The 19,438-nt window shown below is 45.2% G+C and overlaps 1 protein-coding gene across 3 annotated transcripts in view; it reads left to right on the forward strand.

Moving 5' to 3' along the window:
• Positions 1 to 1,641: 1,641 nt before the first annotated feature.
• The window catches only part of AGK (acylglycerol kinase), an 81,301-nt gene continuing 63,504 nt past the window's right edge, over positions 1,642 to 19,438 (forward strand). The window contains exons 1-2 of one of the 3 annotated variants that reach the window (XM_043589732.1): positions 1,642 to 1,736; positions 4,747 to 4,864. In XM_043589732.1, coding sequence (XP_043445667.1) covers positions 4,764 to 4,864 — 101 coding nt within the window. In that variant the 5' untranslated portion in view covers positions 1,642 to 1,736; positions 4,747 to 4,763. Of the gene's footprint in view, positions 1,737 to 1,883; positions 3,345 to 4,746; positions 4,865 to 19,438 lie in introns of those variants that run through there. The other 2 variants (XM_043589733.1, XM_043589734.1) reach the window with 2 other exon arrangements.

A 19,438-nucleotide genomic window follows, 5' to 3' on the forward strand; every position in this document is an offset into this window, starting at 1 on the left:
ACTCATTTTCTTTTCTTTCTTTCTTTCTTTCTTTCTTTCTTTCTTTCTTTCTTTCTTTCTTTCTTTTTAAGTTTATTTATTTATTTATTTACAGAGAGAGAAAGAGAGAGAGGGGCGCGGGGCAGAGAGAGAGGGAGAGAGAGAATCTCAAGCTCAATGCGGAGCCTCAACCCAGGAACCGCAAGATCATGATCTGAGCTGAAATCAAGAGTTGGAGGCCCAACTGACTGAGCCACCCAGGTCCCCCCAGGAACTCATTTTCAAATGCAAATATTCTAAATAGTTGGGACAGGAGAAGTGAAAATAACTGTCTCCCATGCCTTCAATATCACCACATTTTATAGCTAGAAGGTATGTTTTAGGATGATCTTCTCCCTCCCCTAATATACAGACAGAACCTCAGGAGAAAGGGCTAGCAAGTTCACGTTATCTAGTGCGGCCCAGCGAGGATTCGAACCTGGCAGAAAACGCTTTACTGCCCCATAACCTCACTGGATGTTCTCATTTTTCCTAAAATATACATTCAGGGGAAGATAGGAAGGATGCATGTCTGCATGTACCAAATGGGGAATTTAGAATGCAAGCTCTATGAATGCAGGCACCGTGCGGGGTGCTGTACATGAGTGCATCCCCAGTCTACACGCAGCAAAGTTGGTTGAGGGAATGATGGAAAAGAAGGTAAGAAAGAAATCTGGATTGACTGGTTCTAACACCAACGTTGGAAGTGGGGGTGGAGGTGAGGAAGGGAGAGGTACTGGTGGGAAGAGGACAGAATTAAAACTGCCATCTGGGGGTCAGCATTGGCCCTGGCTTCTCTAGCTCTCTTGCTCTCTGGAATTTACTCAATACGTGGTGGCGGAGAGATGTTTAAAACGTAAGCCACGTCACATCGCCCCTCTGGCTGAACTCCTCATGGGTAGGTGCTGTCTATGCATAGCTAGCCAACAGAACCTAGTAAAGCACCTGGAATGAATGAGACAACCAATCCACCAATCGATCAGGAACTATTTGCCCCATTTTGCAAATGAGTAAGCCAAAACCCAAAGGGAAAAATTGAGTAAGGGTCACACAGGGTAGCGACAGCTCTGGCACCAGAACCCAGGCCAGGTGACGTCCCATACGGCGGTATAACGTCCAAACTCCTTACCACCACGGCCTGTTGGGCCCACCTCCCCAGCTTACTCCTTTGCCTCCTCGCCTGCCCTGACCGCCACCTGCCAAACTGCCTCAGGCCTTAGAGCTTTTGCACCGGCTGCTCCCTCCCCCAGGCTCTCCCTTCCTCCAGATCCTTGGGCACCTGCTCCCTCTCCTTCAGATCGGTTGCCCCTTACTGGGAAGGGCTGAGACTGCCTCCTCCTCACTCTCTTGATTCCACGCATTTCGGGTTCTTTTTTTTTTTTTTTTTTTTTTTTTCTTTTTCGTACTTCTGATCTCAATTTACCCTATTCGTTTATTTTCCGATTTAGTACCAGGTCCCAAAACAGCGTTGCCTTGGTAGGCTTCCCATAAAATACTGTGGAGCGACAAACGGAGGGGTGAAGGGACGAACGGACGAAAAAACGAGCGAAGCAGAAACGAAGGCGGCCCCCAGGCTGCGGCCCCCGCACGCCGCACGGTCCGGGCGCGTCGGGAAGGCGCAGCGGAACCCGAGGGCGGAGGCGCGGTTTCCCTTAAAAGCGCGGGGGAAGCTTGAGGGAGCACACAGGAAGGCAGGGCGCGGAGCGGGAGCGGCCCGGGTGAGCGGCGCGGGGCCCGGGAGGGGAGCGGAGCCCGGGGCGCTGGGACGGGGCGGGGCCGGGGGTTCCGGGGCGCGGGGGCGCAGCCGCGGGAGCCCGCCTGGGCCGGGGGTCCGGGCGGCGGGTGCGGGCGGGGGGATGGCGGGGTCCCGGTTGTCACGCTGGGAGTCAGCTGGCCTGGGTTCTGGTACTGGAGCTGTCGCTAGCCTGTGCGACCCTTACTCCCTTTTTCCCTTTGGGCTTCGGCTTACTCACTTGCAAGATGGGGCGAGTAGTTGCTGATCGATGGATGGGTTCATTCATTCCAGATGCTTTACTAGGCTCTGTTTGCTAGAGATGCATAGACAGCACCTACCCACGAGGGGTTCACAGCCTAGTGAGAAAATCCCCACCTGACAGGTGAGGAGGGTTGAATACAATTAGAATTGGGGAGTTCTTAAACAAACAAAACACCGCCACCAACCAACCAACCTGCCGATCTGCTTTTTCAGAGGAGAGATGTTGATTTGAACGTATAACATTGAGACTTTCACAGAGATTGAGGAGTAAGAATTCTTTTGGGTATTTAGAAGGAATATGCATTGTTAGCTAATACATTGCACATTGCCATGACAACTTACATACTTACAGAGAAATTTACAAAGCGCATTCACAGTTCTTTGGGGCGTGATCTTTTGAGCCAAAGGAGCCGGTGGTGTATTCTGATTTTACTGACAAGGGGAGAGAGGTAGAGGTTAAATGACTTACCCAGGCTCTCACTGTCTGGAAGTAATTAAGCGACTCTAGAATCTAGACCTCAGGACCCTTGTACTAGTGCTTTTTCCACTACACTAGAGTGCTTGCGTGTTTGCACGTTTTTATAATGTACGAATCACTGTTTTGTGACAAAAAGGGAGTTCCATTGGATCTTTAAACAGACTTTTATTGACTCTTAAATTGTTCTCTAATACTGTTGATATTTCTACCCATGCCTTGGGGGATTTTTTAAAAAATTATTTTTTTTAATGTTTTATTCCTTTTCGAGAGACAGGGAGAGACAGTGTGAGCGGTGGAGGCACAGAGAGAGAGAGGGAGACACAGATTCCGAAGCAGGCTCCAGGCTCTGAGCTGTCAGCACAGAGCCTGATGAGGGGCTTGAACCCACAGACCACAAGATCATGACCTGAGCCGAAGCCAGACACTTCATGGACTGAGACACCCAGGTGCCCCGGCCTTGGGTGATTTTTTATCTGCAGTCAAACTTGACCTCCTTCACACTGAGGAGTCCCAAATCTGTATCTTCTACCAAACTTCTCCTAACTCCAAACTGCTAAATCCAGACATCCACTGATCATTTGGATATCCACTTGGATGTTCTGCAGGCATCTCGAACTCACTATCTCCTCAACTGCACACATTACATTTCTCCACGAACCTACATTCCAGATCTAATGATGGAAATCCTTATCTAGTCGGTCGCCCAAGCACAAACCTGGCTTGGTTTCTGCTTTCCCTTCCTACAAGTGGGCAAGTGAGGTTTCTAGGCCAGGAGCGGGCGTGGGGGGTGGGTGGTGGTCAGTGGATAGAAAATTAGGTTTGATGAAGAGTGGACAGTCACAGAGGAATATGGTAAGTTGAGTTCCAGGAAATTGAAGTTAACGGGAAACTTAGCAAGGCATGTTTGTTAGGATTCTTCTTGGCATCCTTTTTTCTTTGCAGGTGATACTCCTTCTGGGTTTAGGGAGGGTACCTCATATATGAGGATTTTATGACCTATTTCAGGGAAGACGAGTCAGGTGGTGAGGCTAAAGTGACCTTCCTGCTTTTGACAGTTTCTCAGACTCCTTTAGCTTAAAATATTCACCATGCTAAGTTGCTATATTTTGGGGGTAGTGCGTCCTGAACCCTGTCACATTCAGCAGTTAGCTAGCTATCAATTGACTGTTATGTGCCCGATCTTATTTTAGGCCCGGGGGGTACAGCAGGTACCAGAACCAAGTCCTTGCTCTCGTGGAGTTTATGTTCCTTTGGGGTGAGCTACTAAAGAAATCAGCAAATAAAGATCATCCAGTGATAAGTGCTGTGAAGAAAACAAACAGAATAAGGATCTATATGGTTACTTGGTTTTTTAGTAAAGTTGTATTAATTTACCTTGCTCACAGGAGTGCACGAGAAGGTCGATTCTCATTTTGTCATCTGTGAATACGATCATTCAAAAGTTTGTTACTTTGAGAGGTGAACAGTGATAGTTCCTTGTAGTTTGCATGTCTTTGATTACTCAGGAAGTTGAAAACTGCACACAGCCATTTGTATTAGTGCTTCATGGAATTTTCTGTGTGTGTGTGTTCTCTGCTCTGTTTATTTTCCTGTTGAGTGGCTAGTGTTTTCCTCTATTTTGAATAAGCTCTTTATATTATCTATTATTGAGTTGTTTGTGTGTAAAAATTTTAATGTTTATTTTTGAGAGAGAGTGCAGGGAAGGGGCAGCGAGGAAGGGGACAGAGAATCTGAAAGGGGCTCTGTGCTGCCAGCGGTGAGCCAGACACGGGGCTTGAACTCACAAACCAAGAGATCATGACCTGAGCCAAAGTCAGTCGCTCAATCAACTGAGCCACCTAGGTACCCCTTTTATTAGTTTTTATTTTCTTTTAATTTTTAAAACTGTTTATTTAGACACTCTTAAGCAGTGGTATAGTGACCATAGGAAGAAAGAAAAAGCAGGAGGCCTGGACTTGCCTTCTTCTCTGCCCTTCCCCCCCTTGCTTCTAATACAGTGAGGCATAAGGGAGCAGAGAGGGGAAGAATTGAGTTCAGGTAGAAGGAAGGAAAGAAAGAAAGAAGAGGCAGGTGGGCAGTGAGAAGATTTGGTGAGACCGGAAGGGAGCAGGTGGGAAGAGGCCAGAGGAATGGTAATAAGGAACAGGAGTGAGGGAAGGAAACGGGCAGGATGGGCAGATGGAAGGCGTCATGGGGCCTCTACACAATTACCTTGGGTACTGACCTTTTTCTTTTTCTGCTTCTATTAACCTAGCAAATCCCTAGGAGAAGATGACTGTGTTCTTTAAAACACTTAGAAATCATTGGAAGAAAACTACAGCTGGGATCTGTCTGCTGACATGGGGAAGCCATTGGCTGTATGGAAAACACTGGTAAATATCGGACAGCCCCCACCCACCCCACCTTCAACCTCCAACAGTATAAAAGGGCCCAAGGTCAAAATCTTGCTCAGCTGTGCTCCTCTCTAGAACACATTGTGGTGTAAACGAAAAATAAATGTTAAAACCACAAAGACCAAGGCTTCTTGTTGTAATCAGTTCTGGAAAATTGTAACTATAACAGTGCCATCAACACTGGATAACAGCGGGTATAGATTGTAGTAGTGAGATCAGAAGCTGAACAAATTGAGGCCCAGCCTAGGGAGAGAGGAGTCGCTTCCCAAGTTCTTATTAGACAGGGATTGAACTCCTAGGTCTCCTCGGGATTTCATTCCTTCTGTTTCTTACTACAGCCTCTTGATCTGTTATCACTGCTGTTGTAGGACCCTGGGTGAATCTGCTTCCTCCAACCCCTGTGACTTTCCACATTTATACAGTTAGCCCGGGTTAATTAAAGTTTTTTTTTTTTCAACGTTTGTTTGTTTTTGGGACAGAGAGAGACAGAGCATGAACGGGGGAGGGGCAGAGAGAGAGGGAGACACAGAATCGGAAACAGGCTCCAGGCTCCGAGCCATCAGCCCAGAGCCTGACGCGGGGCTCGAACTCCTGGACCGCGAGATCGTGACCTGGCTGAAGTCGGACGCTTAACCGACTGCGCCACCCAGGCGCCCCTAGCCCGGGTTAATTTAAATGAGACAAAGACTTTCAAACCTTTTGATTGAATAAGGAGTTCAACAGTCGTGGGTTTTATTAGCCTCTAGGCATGAAGGGAGAAGAAAGTGCCAGAGCTCCCTCTGATTTAGCATGATAATAAGATTTCAGTAACATTTTTATGTGAAAATTATCCAAACAATTAAGAGAGCCAATCAAGTTACAGTATTTTGGGGATTAAGCTTTTGTAATCCACATTGGAGGTCTCCACATTTGAAAGGAGATTCATACTGATATTTTTGTAAATCATCTCAGTTCACCACTGTCAGAGATAATCTGGGGATGCTACATGGTGTCTAGTTTTTCACAGCTGTAGATTGAATGGGACATATCCCCTTCCCCCCCAAGTATTCCCAAGGCTCAGCACTTGAATTCCATTAGCTAGCATGTAGAGAACAGACCTGAGAAGCTTATTTAAAATGTTTTTTGATGTTTATTTACTTTTGAGAGAGACAGAGACAGAATGTGAGTGGGTTGGGGCAGAGAGACGGGGAGGCACAGAATCTGAAGCAGGCTGCAGGCTCCGAGCTGTCAGCACAGCCCAACGCGGGGCTCAAACTCACGAGCTGTGAGATCATGACCTGAGCCGAAGTCGGACGCTCAACCCACTGAGCCACCCAGGCGCCCCGTGTGTACTACCAATTTTAAGTTTCTCAGGTCTGGGGGCGCCTGGGTGGCTCAGTCGGTTGAGCGTCCGACTTCGGCTCAGGTCATGATCTTGTGGTTTGTGGGTTCAGGCCCCACGTTGGGCTCTGTGCTGACAGCTTAGAGCCTGGAGCCTGCTTAGGATTCTGTGTCTCCCTCTCTCTGACCCTCCCCCGTTCACTCTCTGTCTTTCTCTGTCTCAAAAATAAATAAACATTAAAAAAAAATTGGTAGTATGTTATAAAAAATTGGAGGAAATGTTATCACAAATGGAATGTGAAACCTATAATGTGTGCTTTTTCTCCCTTTTCTAACTACCCGTGAGTCCTTATACCGTCTGCCTGGGTGGGAACTAGGATTCCCTTTGCAGGAGCACCTGCTCCAGGCGACAGGGAAGTCCATTTGGGACAACTGCCCATCCCACACCCTAAGGATCACTGCTATTTCTGCTACCAGGTGAAGATTTGAGGAAATAACCATGTTCAAGATGTCTTGTAGGCACCCTAATAATTTTTTGCCAGTGTTCTCTTGAGACTTTAAAAGAGGCCCGCTCCTTCTGAATTAGATCAGAAACAGCTTGATCTTGTAGTAGGAGCCTGCCTTTGGCTTCTTTTGGCTCTGCCTCCCTCCTTGACATTCAAGGGTGCATTCAAAATGCAAACCCCTATTGTCCTGTTGCTCTTCCTTTCTTCTGACTTTTCTCCTCCATTCCTTCATGCCATGTGGTCTTTCTGTTTTTTTTTTTTAATTTTTTTTTTTCAACGTTTATTTATTTTTTGGGACAGAGAGAGACAGAGCATGAACGGGGGAGGGGCAGAGAGAGAGGGAGACACAGAATCGGAAACAGGCTTCAGGCTCTGAGCCATCAGCCCAGAGCCCGACGCGGGGCTCGAACCCACAGACCGCGAGATCGTGACCTGGCTGAAGTCGGATGCTTAACCGACTGCGCCACCCAGGCGCCCCTTTCTGTTTTTAAATCGTAGTAGAAAACACCTAACATTTGTCACCTTAGCCCTTTTTAAGTGTACCAGCAGTAGAGTTAAGTATGTTCCCATTGTTGTGCAAGTGAGCTCTAGAGTTTTTTCATCTTACAAAAGTGAAACTCTGTACCCATCAAACACAACTCTCCATTTCCTCTCCCCGTCCAGCCCCTGGCAACCACCAGTCTGCTTTCTATTTCTGTCAGTTTGACTACTTTAGGGACCTTGCATGAGTGTTGTCATATAGTATTTGTGTTCTGTGACTGGCTTATTTCACTTAGCGTAACGTTCTTAAGGTTCATCAATGTCATAGCAGATGGCAGGATTTCATTCTTTTAAAAGGCTGAATAATATTCCATCATACGCGTGTACCTAACACATTTTCTCTATCCAGTCGTTGTTGATGGACATTTGGGTTGCTTCTCCCTCTCGGCTATTGTGAATAATGCTACTACAATGAACTTGAGTGAGCAGATAGTCCTTCCAGATCCTGTTTTCAGTGCTTTTGGGTGTACACCCAGAAGTGGGATTGCTAGATCATAGGGCAGTTCCAGTTTTAAGTTTTTGAGGAAGCACTATTCTGTTTTCCATACTGGTTGTACCATTTCACAGACATGAGGTTTCCCATCTTGCCACATCCTCACCAACGCTTGTTATTTGTGTTTTGTTTTGCTTTGCTTTTGATAGTGGCCATCGTAATGGGTATGATATGGGTATCTTGTGGTTTTGATTTGCATTTCCCTAATAATTAGTGATGTTGAGCATCCTCTCACTGTTTGGCCATTTATGTTTGGAGAAATGTCTGTTCAAATTCTTGGCCCGTTTTTAAAAATCAGGTTCCTGGGGTGCCTGGGTGGCTACGTCGGTTGAGGGTCCGACTTCGGCTCAGGTCATGATCTCACAGTTTGTGAGTTCGAGCCCTGCGTTGGGCTCTGTGCTGACAGCTCAGAGCCTGGAGCCTGCTTCGGATTCTGTGTCTCCCTCTCTCTGTGCTCCTCCCCTGTTCACACACACACTCTCTCTCTCTCTCTCTCTCTCAAAAATAAAGATTAAAAAATTAAAAAAAAAATCAGGTTCCTTGGGGTTTTTTTGTTGTTGGTGAGTTGTAGGAATTCTTCAATCCCTTAGGAGATAGATGATTTGCAAATGTTTCCTTTCATTTCATAGGCTGCCTTTTCCCTCTTTTGATGGTGTCCTTTGATGCCCAGAAGTTTTAAAGTTTGGTGTAATCCCATTTGTCTATTTCTATTTTTGTTGCCTCTCTTTTTGGTGTCATATCTAAGAATTCACTGCCAAATTCAGTGTTAGGAAGCTTTCCTCCCTGTATTTTCCTCTAGGAGTTTTATAACTTTAGGTCATATAGTTAGGTCTTTAATCCATTTTGAGTCCTTCCCCCATTGTGTGATCTTGGCATCCTTGTCTAACATCCATTGATCATATATGCCAGCCCGTTTTTTAAAATTTTTACTTCTGGGTGCTCTGTTCTGTTCTGCTGGTCTGTATATTCATGCCCATACCATTGGCTTTAGTAGCTTTGTAATATGTTTTGAAATTAGGAAGTGTGAGGCCTCCAACTTTGTTCAAGATTCTTTTGGCTATTCAGGGTCCCTTGTGTTACATATGAATTTAGGATTTTTTTTTCTATTTCTACAAAACATGCCACTGAAATTTTGATAGGGATTGCATTGAATCTGCAGCTTATTTGGGTGGTACGCACATTTTTATGATATTAAGTCTTCCAGTGCATGAACACGGATATCTTTCCACTTGTATCTTTCTTTCAGCAGTGTTTTGTAGTTTTTTAGTGTACAAGTCTTTCACCTGCTTGGGTTATATTTATTCCTAAATATTCTTTTTTTTTTTTTTTTAATGCTATTGTAAATGGGATTATTTTCTTAATTTCCTTTTTGGGTTGTTCATTGTTAGTATATAAAAACTGGATTTTTATGTGCTGATTTTGTATTCTGCAATGTTGCTAAATTTGTATTTTCTAACAGTTATTTTTGTTGTGTGGAATCTTTAGGGTTTTCTATGTAAAAGATCATGTCCTCTGCAAGCAGATAATTTTTCATCCTTTCCAATTTGGATGCCTTTTATTTCTTTTTCTTGCCTAATTGCTCTGTCTAGGACTTCCAATACCACACTGAATACAAGTGGCAAATCCTTGCCTTGTTCTTGATCTTTGAGAAAAAGCTTTCAGTTTCTCACTGTTGAGTATGGTGTCAGCTGTGGGCTTTACACATGGGTTCTTTGGTTATGTTCAGATTATTTCTTGTTATTGTCTTTTTCCTTTTATCTATATATCCTTATCCTTAAAAAAATTTTTTTTAACGTTTGTTTATTTTTGAGAGAGAGAGCACCTGTGCGCATGAGTGGGGGAGGGGCAGGGAGTGGGAGACACAGAATCTGAAACAGGCTCCAGGCTCTGAGCTGTCAGCACAGAGCCTGACGTGAGGCTCGATCTCTGAACAGCAAGATAATGACCTGAGCCGAAGTCAGGCACTTAACTGACTGAGCCACCCAGACACCCCTGTATATCCTCAGCCTTTTCATATAGCAATCTTCACATTCGTCCTTTATATTAATCTACTTTTTTCCTGAGAAAATCTTCTCTGCGGCTCTCTTGAGTAGGAGCTGCCTTGCCCCTTCAAATGGGTTGTAAGGTGGGGTTGACATCTCTTAGCTCCTCAGTACCTGTTCCAAACAGTTCGTCTTCCATCTTCTTATACAAGTCTCTTTTCCTTTGAGGCTCAGAATATCTGGTTATATCCTACAACTGTAAACCTTCTGGCTTTCTGGGATCTCACTTATGTTAGTTGTAGGCTTCAGTGCCTGGTTGACCAGTGTCCTTTTCCCGCTGAGTCTTGTTACCTTCTGGTGTACCCTGAGTATACATGCGTGTGACCCGTGTACCAGCCTGGCCTTCCTTTCCTGACTTCATCTACTTCCAGGACTTTCACTGCTGCTCCGCCTTCTTCTGGGTCCTCCCGACCCTCCGTGGCTGAGACCTTCTCACTGCTTGCCCCTGTTCTTCTGAAATCTGGAACTTCAGTATCGCAGTCTCTCAGACTTCTATTATTCCACATTTCCCAAACTTACTCGTATTTTTTAATATTACCAAGACTTCTTGTCCCCGAGAGCGTCCAGTTTCTTCCAAATCCATCACTCTTTGCTGCTTTCTTCACTTTTTCCCTCGATTTCTTGATGCGCCTGTCACACACTTCTCAGCTGCACTTTTCACGAGTCCTCCTGGCTTTTTTTTTTTTTTTTTTTTTCTTTGAGAGAGAGCGAGAGCATGTGCATGCGGGGGCTGGGCAGAAGGAGAGGGAGAATCTCAAGCAGACTCCATGCTCAGCACAGAGCCTGACGAGGCTCTGTCCCATCACCCTGGGATCCTGAGCTGACATCTGACAGCCCCAGCTGCCCCTCTCTGAGAGGATGTGTCACCTAGGACGGTGCTCAGAGCTGGTCTTGTCTCCAGCCTGCTCCTGCCTGGCTCAGGGGTGCTTGTGTCTGGGGAATGCCCTCTTCTTTTCCCTGTCCCTCGCTCATGGCTTGGCTGGCACTCTACCCACGGCCTTGTTGCCATGTACCCACCTGGGAGCCCCTACGGACACCCTGAGGGCCCTCTCTTGACTCCATTCAGCCAGAGGCAGGCAGCCCTCCCTCCCTTATTCACAGCATGGAGCCCGACTCAGGACTCAATCCCATGACCCTGGGATCGTGACCGGAGCTGAAATCAAGAGGCGGACGCCCAACTGACTGAGCCACCCAGGTGCCCTCCCTGGCCTTTTCTATCCCTCGTTCCTCCTCCTTTTCACAGTTAAGCTGTTTGAGTAGATTTTGTCTTCTTCCCTACCTCCTACTCATTCTATATCCCATGCAGTCTTTGTTAGAATTATTCTCACCAGTTTTACTTCTCATTCTTTTTGACAGCTCAGCTTTAGACACAGTTACTGTCCTTGAAATCATTTTTTCATTGCTTTCTGTTTTTGCTCGTCTGTGTCTGGCTATTCCACCTCTTCCTCGTTGGCTCCTCCTCTCCACTCATACATTAGGGAAGCGGTTCCTTCGGGCCCTGCCACGTTACGTCCTCTCTCTACGTAATCTCATCTACTCAATCTCATCTACTCAATGCCTGCAGTTTCCAGCTGTTTGTAGACCAGTCCCAGGTTTGTTGCCCTAAAGACCTCTTCGCGGCTCCAGACCTGTATGTGCACTCACCTGCTTCCTTAATGCGTCTGCTTGCATGCTTCACAGATGGATGCCTCAAGCTCGGCCGGCTGAAGAGCAAAAGCTCGCTGGCCGCACCTGCCCTTCTCAGTGATTGGTACCACTCACCATCTATCTAACCTCCCAAACTAGAGATGTGAACCTCATCCCCCATCTGTCCTTCATTCTCCTTTCCTACATTCAGGCTGTACATTCTAAGCGATTTTGCCTTTTCTAAATCTCGGAACGTATTTGATTTCTTTTGCCAGCTCTGCTGTCGCAACCACTGTACCATCATCTCTTGCCTGGATTCTGTTTAGTTTTTGAGAGAGAGAGAGAGAGAGAGAGAGAGAGAGAGAGAGACAGGGTGTAAGCAGGGGAGGAACAGAGAGAGGGAGACACAGAAGCTGAAGCAGGCTCCAGGCTATCAGCTGTCAGCACAGAGCCTGATGTGGGGCTTGAACTCACGAGCTGAGCTGTGAGATCATGACCTGAGCCGAAGTGAGACGCTCAACTGACTGAGCCACCCAGATGCCCCTCTTGCCTGGATTGTTATTAAATACATCCTAACTGTTCTTGCCTCTACTCCTGCCTGGTTTGTATCTAATTTGCACTCCACTGCCAGAGTGATGTTTAAAGAAGTGTGGGTTGCTATTGCTTTTGGATTCGACTCGACCTGACTTGGTGTTGTGTGTGCACATCTCCAGCCCTGCCACATCTACACCTTAGTCTATAGAACTCTCAGGTCACTTTGGAAGAAGTTCACTTTCCTTGAGGTTCTGTCTCAGGGCTCCTGGGAGGGCCTTCACACATCTTGTTCCCTCCTGGAGCACTCTCCCCTCCCTCCTTCCCCAGCCAGCTACCTTTCCTCCAAGTCTTGAACATTATTTCTTCCCTGCCCACTGCACACACACTTATGTTCTTCCTTTCTGTCTCCTTGGGTGAGGTCTCTGTCATCGTGTCCAAGGCCAGTCCCTCCAACTCTGATCTAAATTCTGTTCTTTCTCATGGGTTATCCTCTCCCTCACTTCATCTTTAAATGTCATCCTTCCTGCTTTTTCCTCCTCCTTGTTGAACCCCTGTGGCTTAAACATATTGTCTCTCAATTGTGTACTTCCATTTATTTATTGCTCTGTCTTCTTTCATTTATGCCATTCTTTTTTTAAGTTTATTTTTTTATGTTAGAGAGGGAGAGAGAGAGAGAAAACGTGTGAGCACTTGGGGGAGGGGCAGAATGAGAGGGAGAGAGACAATCCCAAGCAGGCTCCACACTGTCAGCACTGAGCCTGACACAGGGCTCGATCCCATGAACTATGAGACCGTGACCTGAGCCAAAACCAAGCCTCAGATGCTTAACCAACTGAGCCACCTAGGTGCCCCCCTTTGATGCCATCCTGAAAGCATGTCCCACATCTTCAGTCTCTACCTTCACTTTAGAGTAAGCCTAGTAAAATTGATTTCTATTTCATCTTGATTGAACCTGCTCTTGACAAGGTCATTAATAGCCCCATAGTTGTCAAGTTCAATGGATACTTTTCAGTCCGTATCAACCACATTTGTTTCTCTTTGTCTCTCTTTTAGTTACCTGTAGGGTGTCTTTCTCTGCTCATCCCTTAAATGCTGGACTCTCCTGGGTTCCTCTTTTTATTCCACACACTGGTTAGACGGTCATAACCACACTACTGTTTGTAAGTATGATGTATCGATTTTGGAGTCCTATTTTTCTAGTCTTTACCTTGATTCTCTTGACGTTGTCTGCACATAAGTGGTCCTGGAGTTCTACCCTGGGATCAGCCATCAGAACATCCTTTCCAAAAGAGAACTCCGATCATGGCCCTCCTCAGCAGACAGCCTGTAAATGGCTCTCCAGTGCTTAGGGTGTAGAGACCCACTTCTTTAATCCGGCACAGAAGGCCCTTGGTGACCCTGCCCTTGTCTTCCTCTCCAGTCTTTTCCTGGTCCCTTCTCGTCCCACCTCCATGGCCCCTCAGCTCGACCTGTGTTCCAGCGGTCCCTAAAAGAAGGCCTGTTTTCTGCTACCCTTCTCTTTGTGTGTGTTCTTTTCCCTCTCCCCACAAACACTGGACTTTTATTCACCTGGTCATTAACCCAAAAATGTCACAGAGGTGGCATTCTCAGATTAAGAGGAAAGAAAAACAAGTTACTCAATTATTCATTGTTCAAAACAATGTGTTGAATTACTTTTAACCCCGTGCCAGGCTAGTCATTTCCGTGTGTGTGGTCTCATCGAATCCTCAGAATTGCCTTGTGAGAGGGGTAAGAAGATTTCCATACCCGAGATTAGGAAGTTGAGGCTCAGGTAGATTAGTAGCTGGTGGGATTTGGACCCAGGTAAATCCTACCCGAAATCCCATGTCCTTTCTTTGCTGATGACGACTTTGGAGAGCAATGCTCACTTCTGTGTATAAGTACCACTGTATTTATTAATGACACTACCTTTTCACTGCCTTTCGTGTAACTTTATCAGAACTCTTCCGTAATGTTCCTGTTGTAGTTTTAACTGCTCCAATGGAACAAAACGCTTAGAACACCTTTATTAGCATGCATTATACATCCGTGGTGAAAACCGGACACACTGCCAGGGACCAAGACACCTATTTCGAAACCTGCAGAGTGTCATTGGTTCCTCTGTGCTCCGTAGCTGTCTTTGTTGATACCTTTGTCTGACTCCCCTTTTGCTCACTGTTCTTGCCCTTCCCTCTGCCTTTCCCTTTGTAGCTTCCTTGATAAGTGGATGAGTGGATTTTCCTAAATTCTCTGAACATGTTCTAAACATACCACAAAATTGAAAGCATTTTACAATAAACACCTGCCTATTACTTGGAGTCTAGATTTTACTGTATTTGCCTTATCACGTATCTCTCCATTTGTCCATCCCTCTCTGTCTCACTTTTTGATGCATTTCAAAATAATTTGTAGAGGTCTGTACTACCACCTAAATACCTGAAGATGCTTATCAGTAATTCGGTTATAGGCAAATTAGTGTTTGCTTATGGTGGTTTTTTTAGTTATAGAATTTGTGTAAAATGGGATGTACAGATCTTTTTTTTTTTTTAATTTTCTTTAATGTTTGTTTATTTTTGAGAGAGAGCATGCACAGGGGAGGGGCAGAGAGAGACACAGAATCTGAAGTAGGCTCCAGGCTCTGAGCTGTCAGCACAGAGCCGGATGAGGGACTTGAACCCACGAACCTTCGGATCATGACCTGAGCTGAAGTCAGACACTTAACCAACTGAGCCACCCAGGTGCCCCTGGAATGTACGGATCTTAGGCGTACGTGCACTGAGTTTTTGTCAGGTGCATATACGTGTATCACCGAGATTCCTAGCACAATACAAAATGTTGCCATCACTCTGCGTGTTTTCCTCATGTCCCTTCGTGGTCAATCTCTGTCCCCTGCCCCCAGAGGTAACTGTCCTGCTGATTTTTTTCCCCCCACCATAGATTGATTCTTTTCTCCCCCACCATAGATTGATTTTTCCCCCCTGTTCCAAACTTTATGTACATGGAATAAGATGTATTCTGTTTTTGAAAGGCTTCTTCCTCTCAGCACAGTGGCTTTGAGATTCATCTGTGCTATTGCATTTATCTATAGTTCACTGCTTTATATTGCTCAATAGTAAAAAGGTAAGCATATTATAATGGTTAATATTTTATACTTACAGAATTGTAAATTCCTTGATTTTGATTTCTGAGACTGGTGAACATAATATTTTGCATTACTCATTTTAGAAAATACAAATTGTGGTCCACCTGCGTGGATTAGTCATTTAGGTGTCTCTTAATTTGGGCTCAGGTCATGATCTCAAAATCCGTGGGATTTAGCCCCGTGTTGGGCTGTGGGCTGACACAGTAGAACCTTGGGAATCTCTCTCTCCCTCTGTCTGCCCCTCCCCTGCTTGCGCATGTATGCATGTTCTCTCTCTGTCTCTCAAAAATAAACATTAAAAAAAAAACCCAGACAAATTGTTTGATTATATGTATTTGACTTTTTTCTTCCCTTTGAAAGAAAAACAATTTCCTGATAAAGGATTCACGTGCCAGTAATAACAGTTGCCTGTATTTTAATGTTGATTTTGAGATTTTAATAATGGTCATGGTTTTTCTAAGGAAAAGTTTTTTCTGCAACAGATTTGGAAGAAGTTGCATATGTTCCTCTTGATCTGTTCCATTTTTTTGCAGGCTCTTCTCCATTGTTAATGTGCTTGTAAGTTTTCCTCCTCGGGAGTGCCTTCCCCTCTTAGTCTCCCTTCCTCTCAGTTTCAAGGAAGAAAACCTGTGATATTTTTCCCTCTGCATAATTTCCCCACAGCCGGTTGCTGGAGTCCACCGGAGCAGGAGCAGCGGGGGCTGCTCTCAGGACTCAGCAAGAGCAATTGAAGAGGAGGAAATGACCCTGTTTGCTGAAAGTAAAGCGAATTTAAGTGTTGCTCATTCCTCTTCAACTGCTCTTTCTAGGCTTTCTGGGCTCCCTGGGGGCGATTATGCTCCAGGTTCTTCAGTTCATCCTGTCGGCAGTTCCCTGCAACAGTCCCTCTCTTGTTCCTCACCGTTCAGTAGCACAGAATCTACTAATAAAAAGTGCGGGGGAGAGGAGGCAGTGTAGTCTTAAAGTTGTCTCCGGAGTCAGACAGAACTGACGCTTCCTAGCAGTGTGACCTCGGGCTCCCTAAACCTTAGGTTCCCCTGTACAGTGGGATGATAAGAGTGCCTCCCTGGGTCATGGAAGGATTGAGTGAGGAACCATAAAGCTGTTAGCGTAGTGCCTGATAGACATGGGGTTCAACAAATGCTAGTAATTGTGAGTAAATTTGATGTTCAGTATGTTGGGAGTTAAAATGAATTACTTCTGGTAACTGGCAGTGAATGATTTGAGAGGCAACCGGTGGGGAAGGAAGACCAGGATCTGCCAGATGGTCTAATAAGATCTCAGCCTTATTATTTCACTTTACGTGGAACAGGACAGCTTGGAAAGTGTGGTTTTACGACAGAACATAACCCCAGACGAGGCGGGGCGTAAGCAGTTACAGTTGGCTTGGTCTGGACCATCATGCATCTGATTTCAGCGCCCATTGTTGCTTTCATCTCTGGGGATCTCGGGCTTGCTCGTCCTGGGTCTGGTTTCTCTCCCTGGGATTTTGGTTGGTGAGCCTTGGCACAGGTTCCGAACTTCCTTTCCTGGCTCCGCAGTCAACAGTAGCCCTGCTCTTCTTCTGTTCTGGCTCCTCGTGCTCAGCTCCGTCCTTCGGCTCCGTGCTCCGGCACTGGTTCAGTCACCCACCTTGGCCTGTGACCCAGGGCTCCCGCCATTCATTTCTGTGGGGCGTCTAGTCTCTTCGCCAGAACTCTTGATACTTTCTTGGGGATTTTAAAGTCCCATTGACACTATGAATCCCTGAACGTGAAACTTGCAAAGCAAATGCGAAGCTAAGTGATGGTCCTGGGCCGTGTGTCCCTAGGTTTTTATTAATATTGGAGTTTTTTTCCCTCCGAATATAGAAAGGTTAATCTTGATTACTGTATCATCAGCTTTCACCAGCACGGGTGGGAGCTCACCTTTCAAGTTCTGTGGCCAAAAAACAGTTGCTTAGAAGAAGTAAAAATAAGTGTTTTTTTAAGTTGGGTGGGTGTGTTGAGTGTCATTCAGTTTTATTGAGAACTTGGTAATAGTAATGATGATAATCACTCACACTTAATCAGGGCTTGTCATATACCAGACGTGATTCTAAGCACTTTATGTTTATTAACTCACTTTATCCTCCGAACAACTTTGAGATGGTTATTCATCTCCTAGTGTGAGATTAATAACCCTAGAAGGAGGCAGAAACCAAGGGAGAGCAAGATTAAGTAATTTGCCCAAGGTCACACAGCTAAAAAGTGGGAGAACCCTGATTCCAAACCAGGTAGTCCTTACCTTAACCTCTGGAAATGGCTCCTGTATCTAAGGGAGCCGGGGAGAAATGAAGAGCCGTAAACTGAAGATTGTCTTCTGTCATAGACCCCATAGGACATAAAACAGATACTTTAACGTAGTGCTTCAAGCCTGGGCTTCTGAGCTAGTTGGGTCCGAGCCTCGCGTGTGCCACTTGCTGGGTGAGTGACTTTGGGCAGATTATTCAACCTTGTTAAACTTCACCTTATTCATCCGTGTAACATCTGACAACCTTATTGTGACACTTAGGAGATATAATCACAGCTGCTGGCACAAATTAAAAGAGCAGTTACTTTTATTATGAATGCATGAGGTGCTCTGTGCTGGGTCCTGTTTGAAGGTACAAAGTAAATGTCAGGGGTGCCTAAGAAAAGATTAAAGTTTTTTTATTATGGAGATTTTAGTCATATAAAAATCAGAGTAGTATAATCCCCATGTGTTCTCACCCTGCCTCGATAAATACCAACATTTTACTGCTCTCATTTCATTTCTCTACTTTTTTTTTCCCCCTCTGGAATATTTTGATGCAGATTTTCAGAAATTCTAGCTTCTATCATTTATACTTCAGTACCTTGTCTTTAATAAGTAAGAACTTAAAAAATCACAATGGCATTATTATGATCCTAACAATCCTGAAATTCTTTTGTCTTCTCATATCCAGCCTGTGTATATTTTCCCTCCTATCCCCCCATTCTTTGTTTTATGGTTTGTTCAAATCAATATCAAAACAAGTTTTGACACATTGCATTTAGTATCTATTTCTAAAGCCTCTCAAACTATAACCCCCTCCTTCTTTTAAAGTATTTATTTATTTTCAAAACCAGGCAGGTCTGCCTTTTCCCTGGAGAGTTTTTCATAATCGAGATTTGGTGGATAAGTTATACCATTCAGTGCTGCGCAGAGTCCTGTGGGGGCCTGAGGCAAGGAGAAAAATCAGTGATATTGGTTCTGTGTTTATTTCAAACCGTGATACTGTGTTCATCATGGGTCTTTTGCATTCATTTTGATTTTTAGAATTAATTGTCTCCGTTGTGGTTTTTTTGGCGTGAATTTTGCACCTGAGGTGAATGCCTTGCTCTCCTCACTGTAGTCTCAGCCCTGAGTCATTTGATCTGTTCCCCTGTCTCTCCTGTGTCTTATAAACTGGCGATCAGACCCAGGTGCTAGAGCTTTGCTGCTGTCCAAAGCGTGGGCCGTGCTCCTGCAGCGCAGTTTCTCCTGGGAATGGATTAGAAACGCAGAGTCTCAGGACCCAACCCAGACCTGCTGAGTCAGAATGTGCATTTAACCAGGTCCCCAGGGGATTTGTGTGTCTACTGAGATTGAGGATCACGGGTCCCGAGGCCGAATTAGATTCAGGTTTAATTTTTAGGGCAAGCATGCTTCATACACGTGTTGTGGATTTCTTCCCGTATCATGTCAGGAAGTACGTGGTGTGGGGTTGTCCTGCTTTGGCGGATATTAAGATCAGTCAGTGGGTTGGGAGGCAGTTAGCTTAGTCCACCCATTAGAAAGTGAAGACCGTGGCTTCTTAGAGTCACTAGAGCCACGTGGTTAAGAGGAGGAGTGACCATACGTGTTCGAATGTCGGCTTTCCATCTGCCCAGCTGTGAAACCTCTCTGTGCTTCAATTCTCTCTAAACTCTAACTTCAATTCTCTGTCTAGTGGAACTCATTTCTTTGGGTTGTCATGCCGATTTTCTTAGAATAGGGCCAGCCACAAAAAAGCTCTCCATCAGAAATAGCACTTCGTCTTCTGGCTTTTCCATCCTTATCAGAGAAAGCCTCATAACAAAGATGTGTTTGGAGTTGGGCCTTGCGGTGAGTGGGACAGTGTGCTAGGTGATGTTAATGCCTTGAGCATAGGCAGAAACTGGAAATGCAGTGTATTTTTGGAGATTAGCAAAGAATTTGACTTCACTATAGACTACAGTTACTTCTTTTTTTTTTTTTTGGTAGAATAGGAGGAAAAGTTCAATTATGGAAGTCTTTGTAGGCAGTTTGTAGTATTTGGTGAGCAGTGGAGATACAGTGAAGATGTTTAAGGAGAGGAGCATGTCATGAGCA

The sequence above is a fragment of the Prionailurus bengalensis genome, chromosome A2 (genome assembly GCF_016509475.1).
Source record: "Prionailurus bengalensis isolate Pbe53 chromosome A2, Fcat_Pben_1.1_paternal_pri, whole genome shotgun sequence".
NCBI lineage: Eukaryota > Metazoa > Chordata > Mammalia > Carnivora > Felidae > Prionailurus > Prionailurus bengalensis.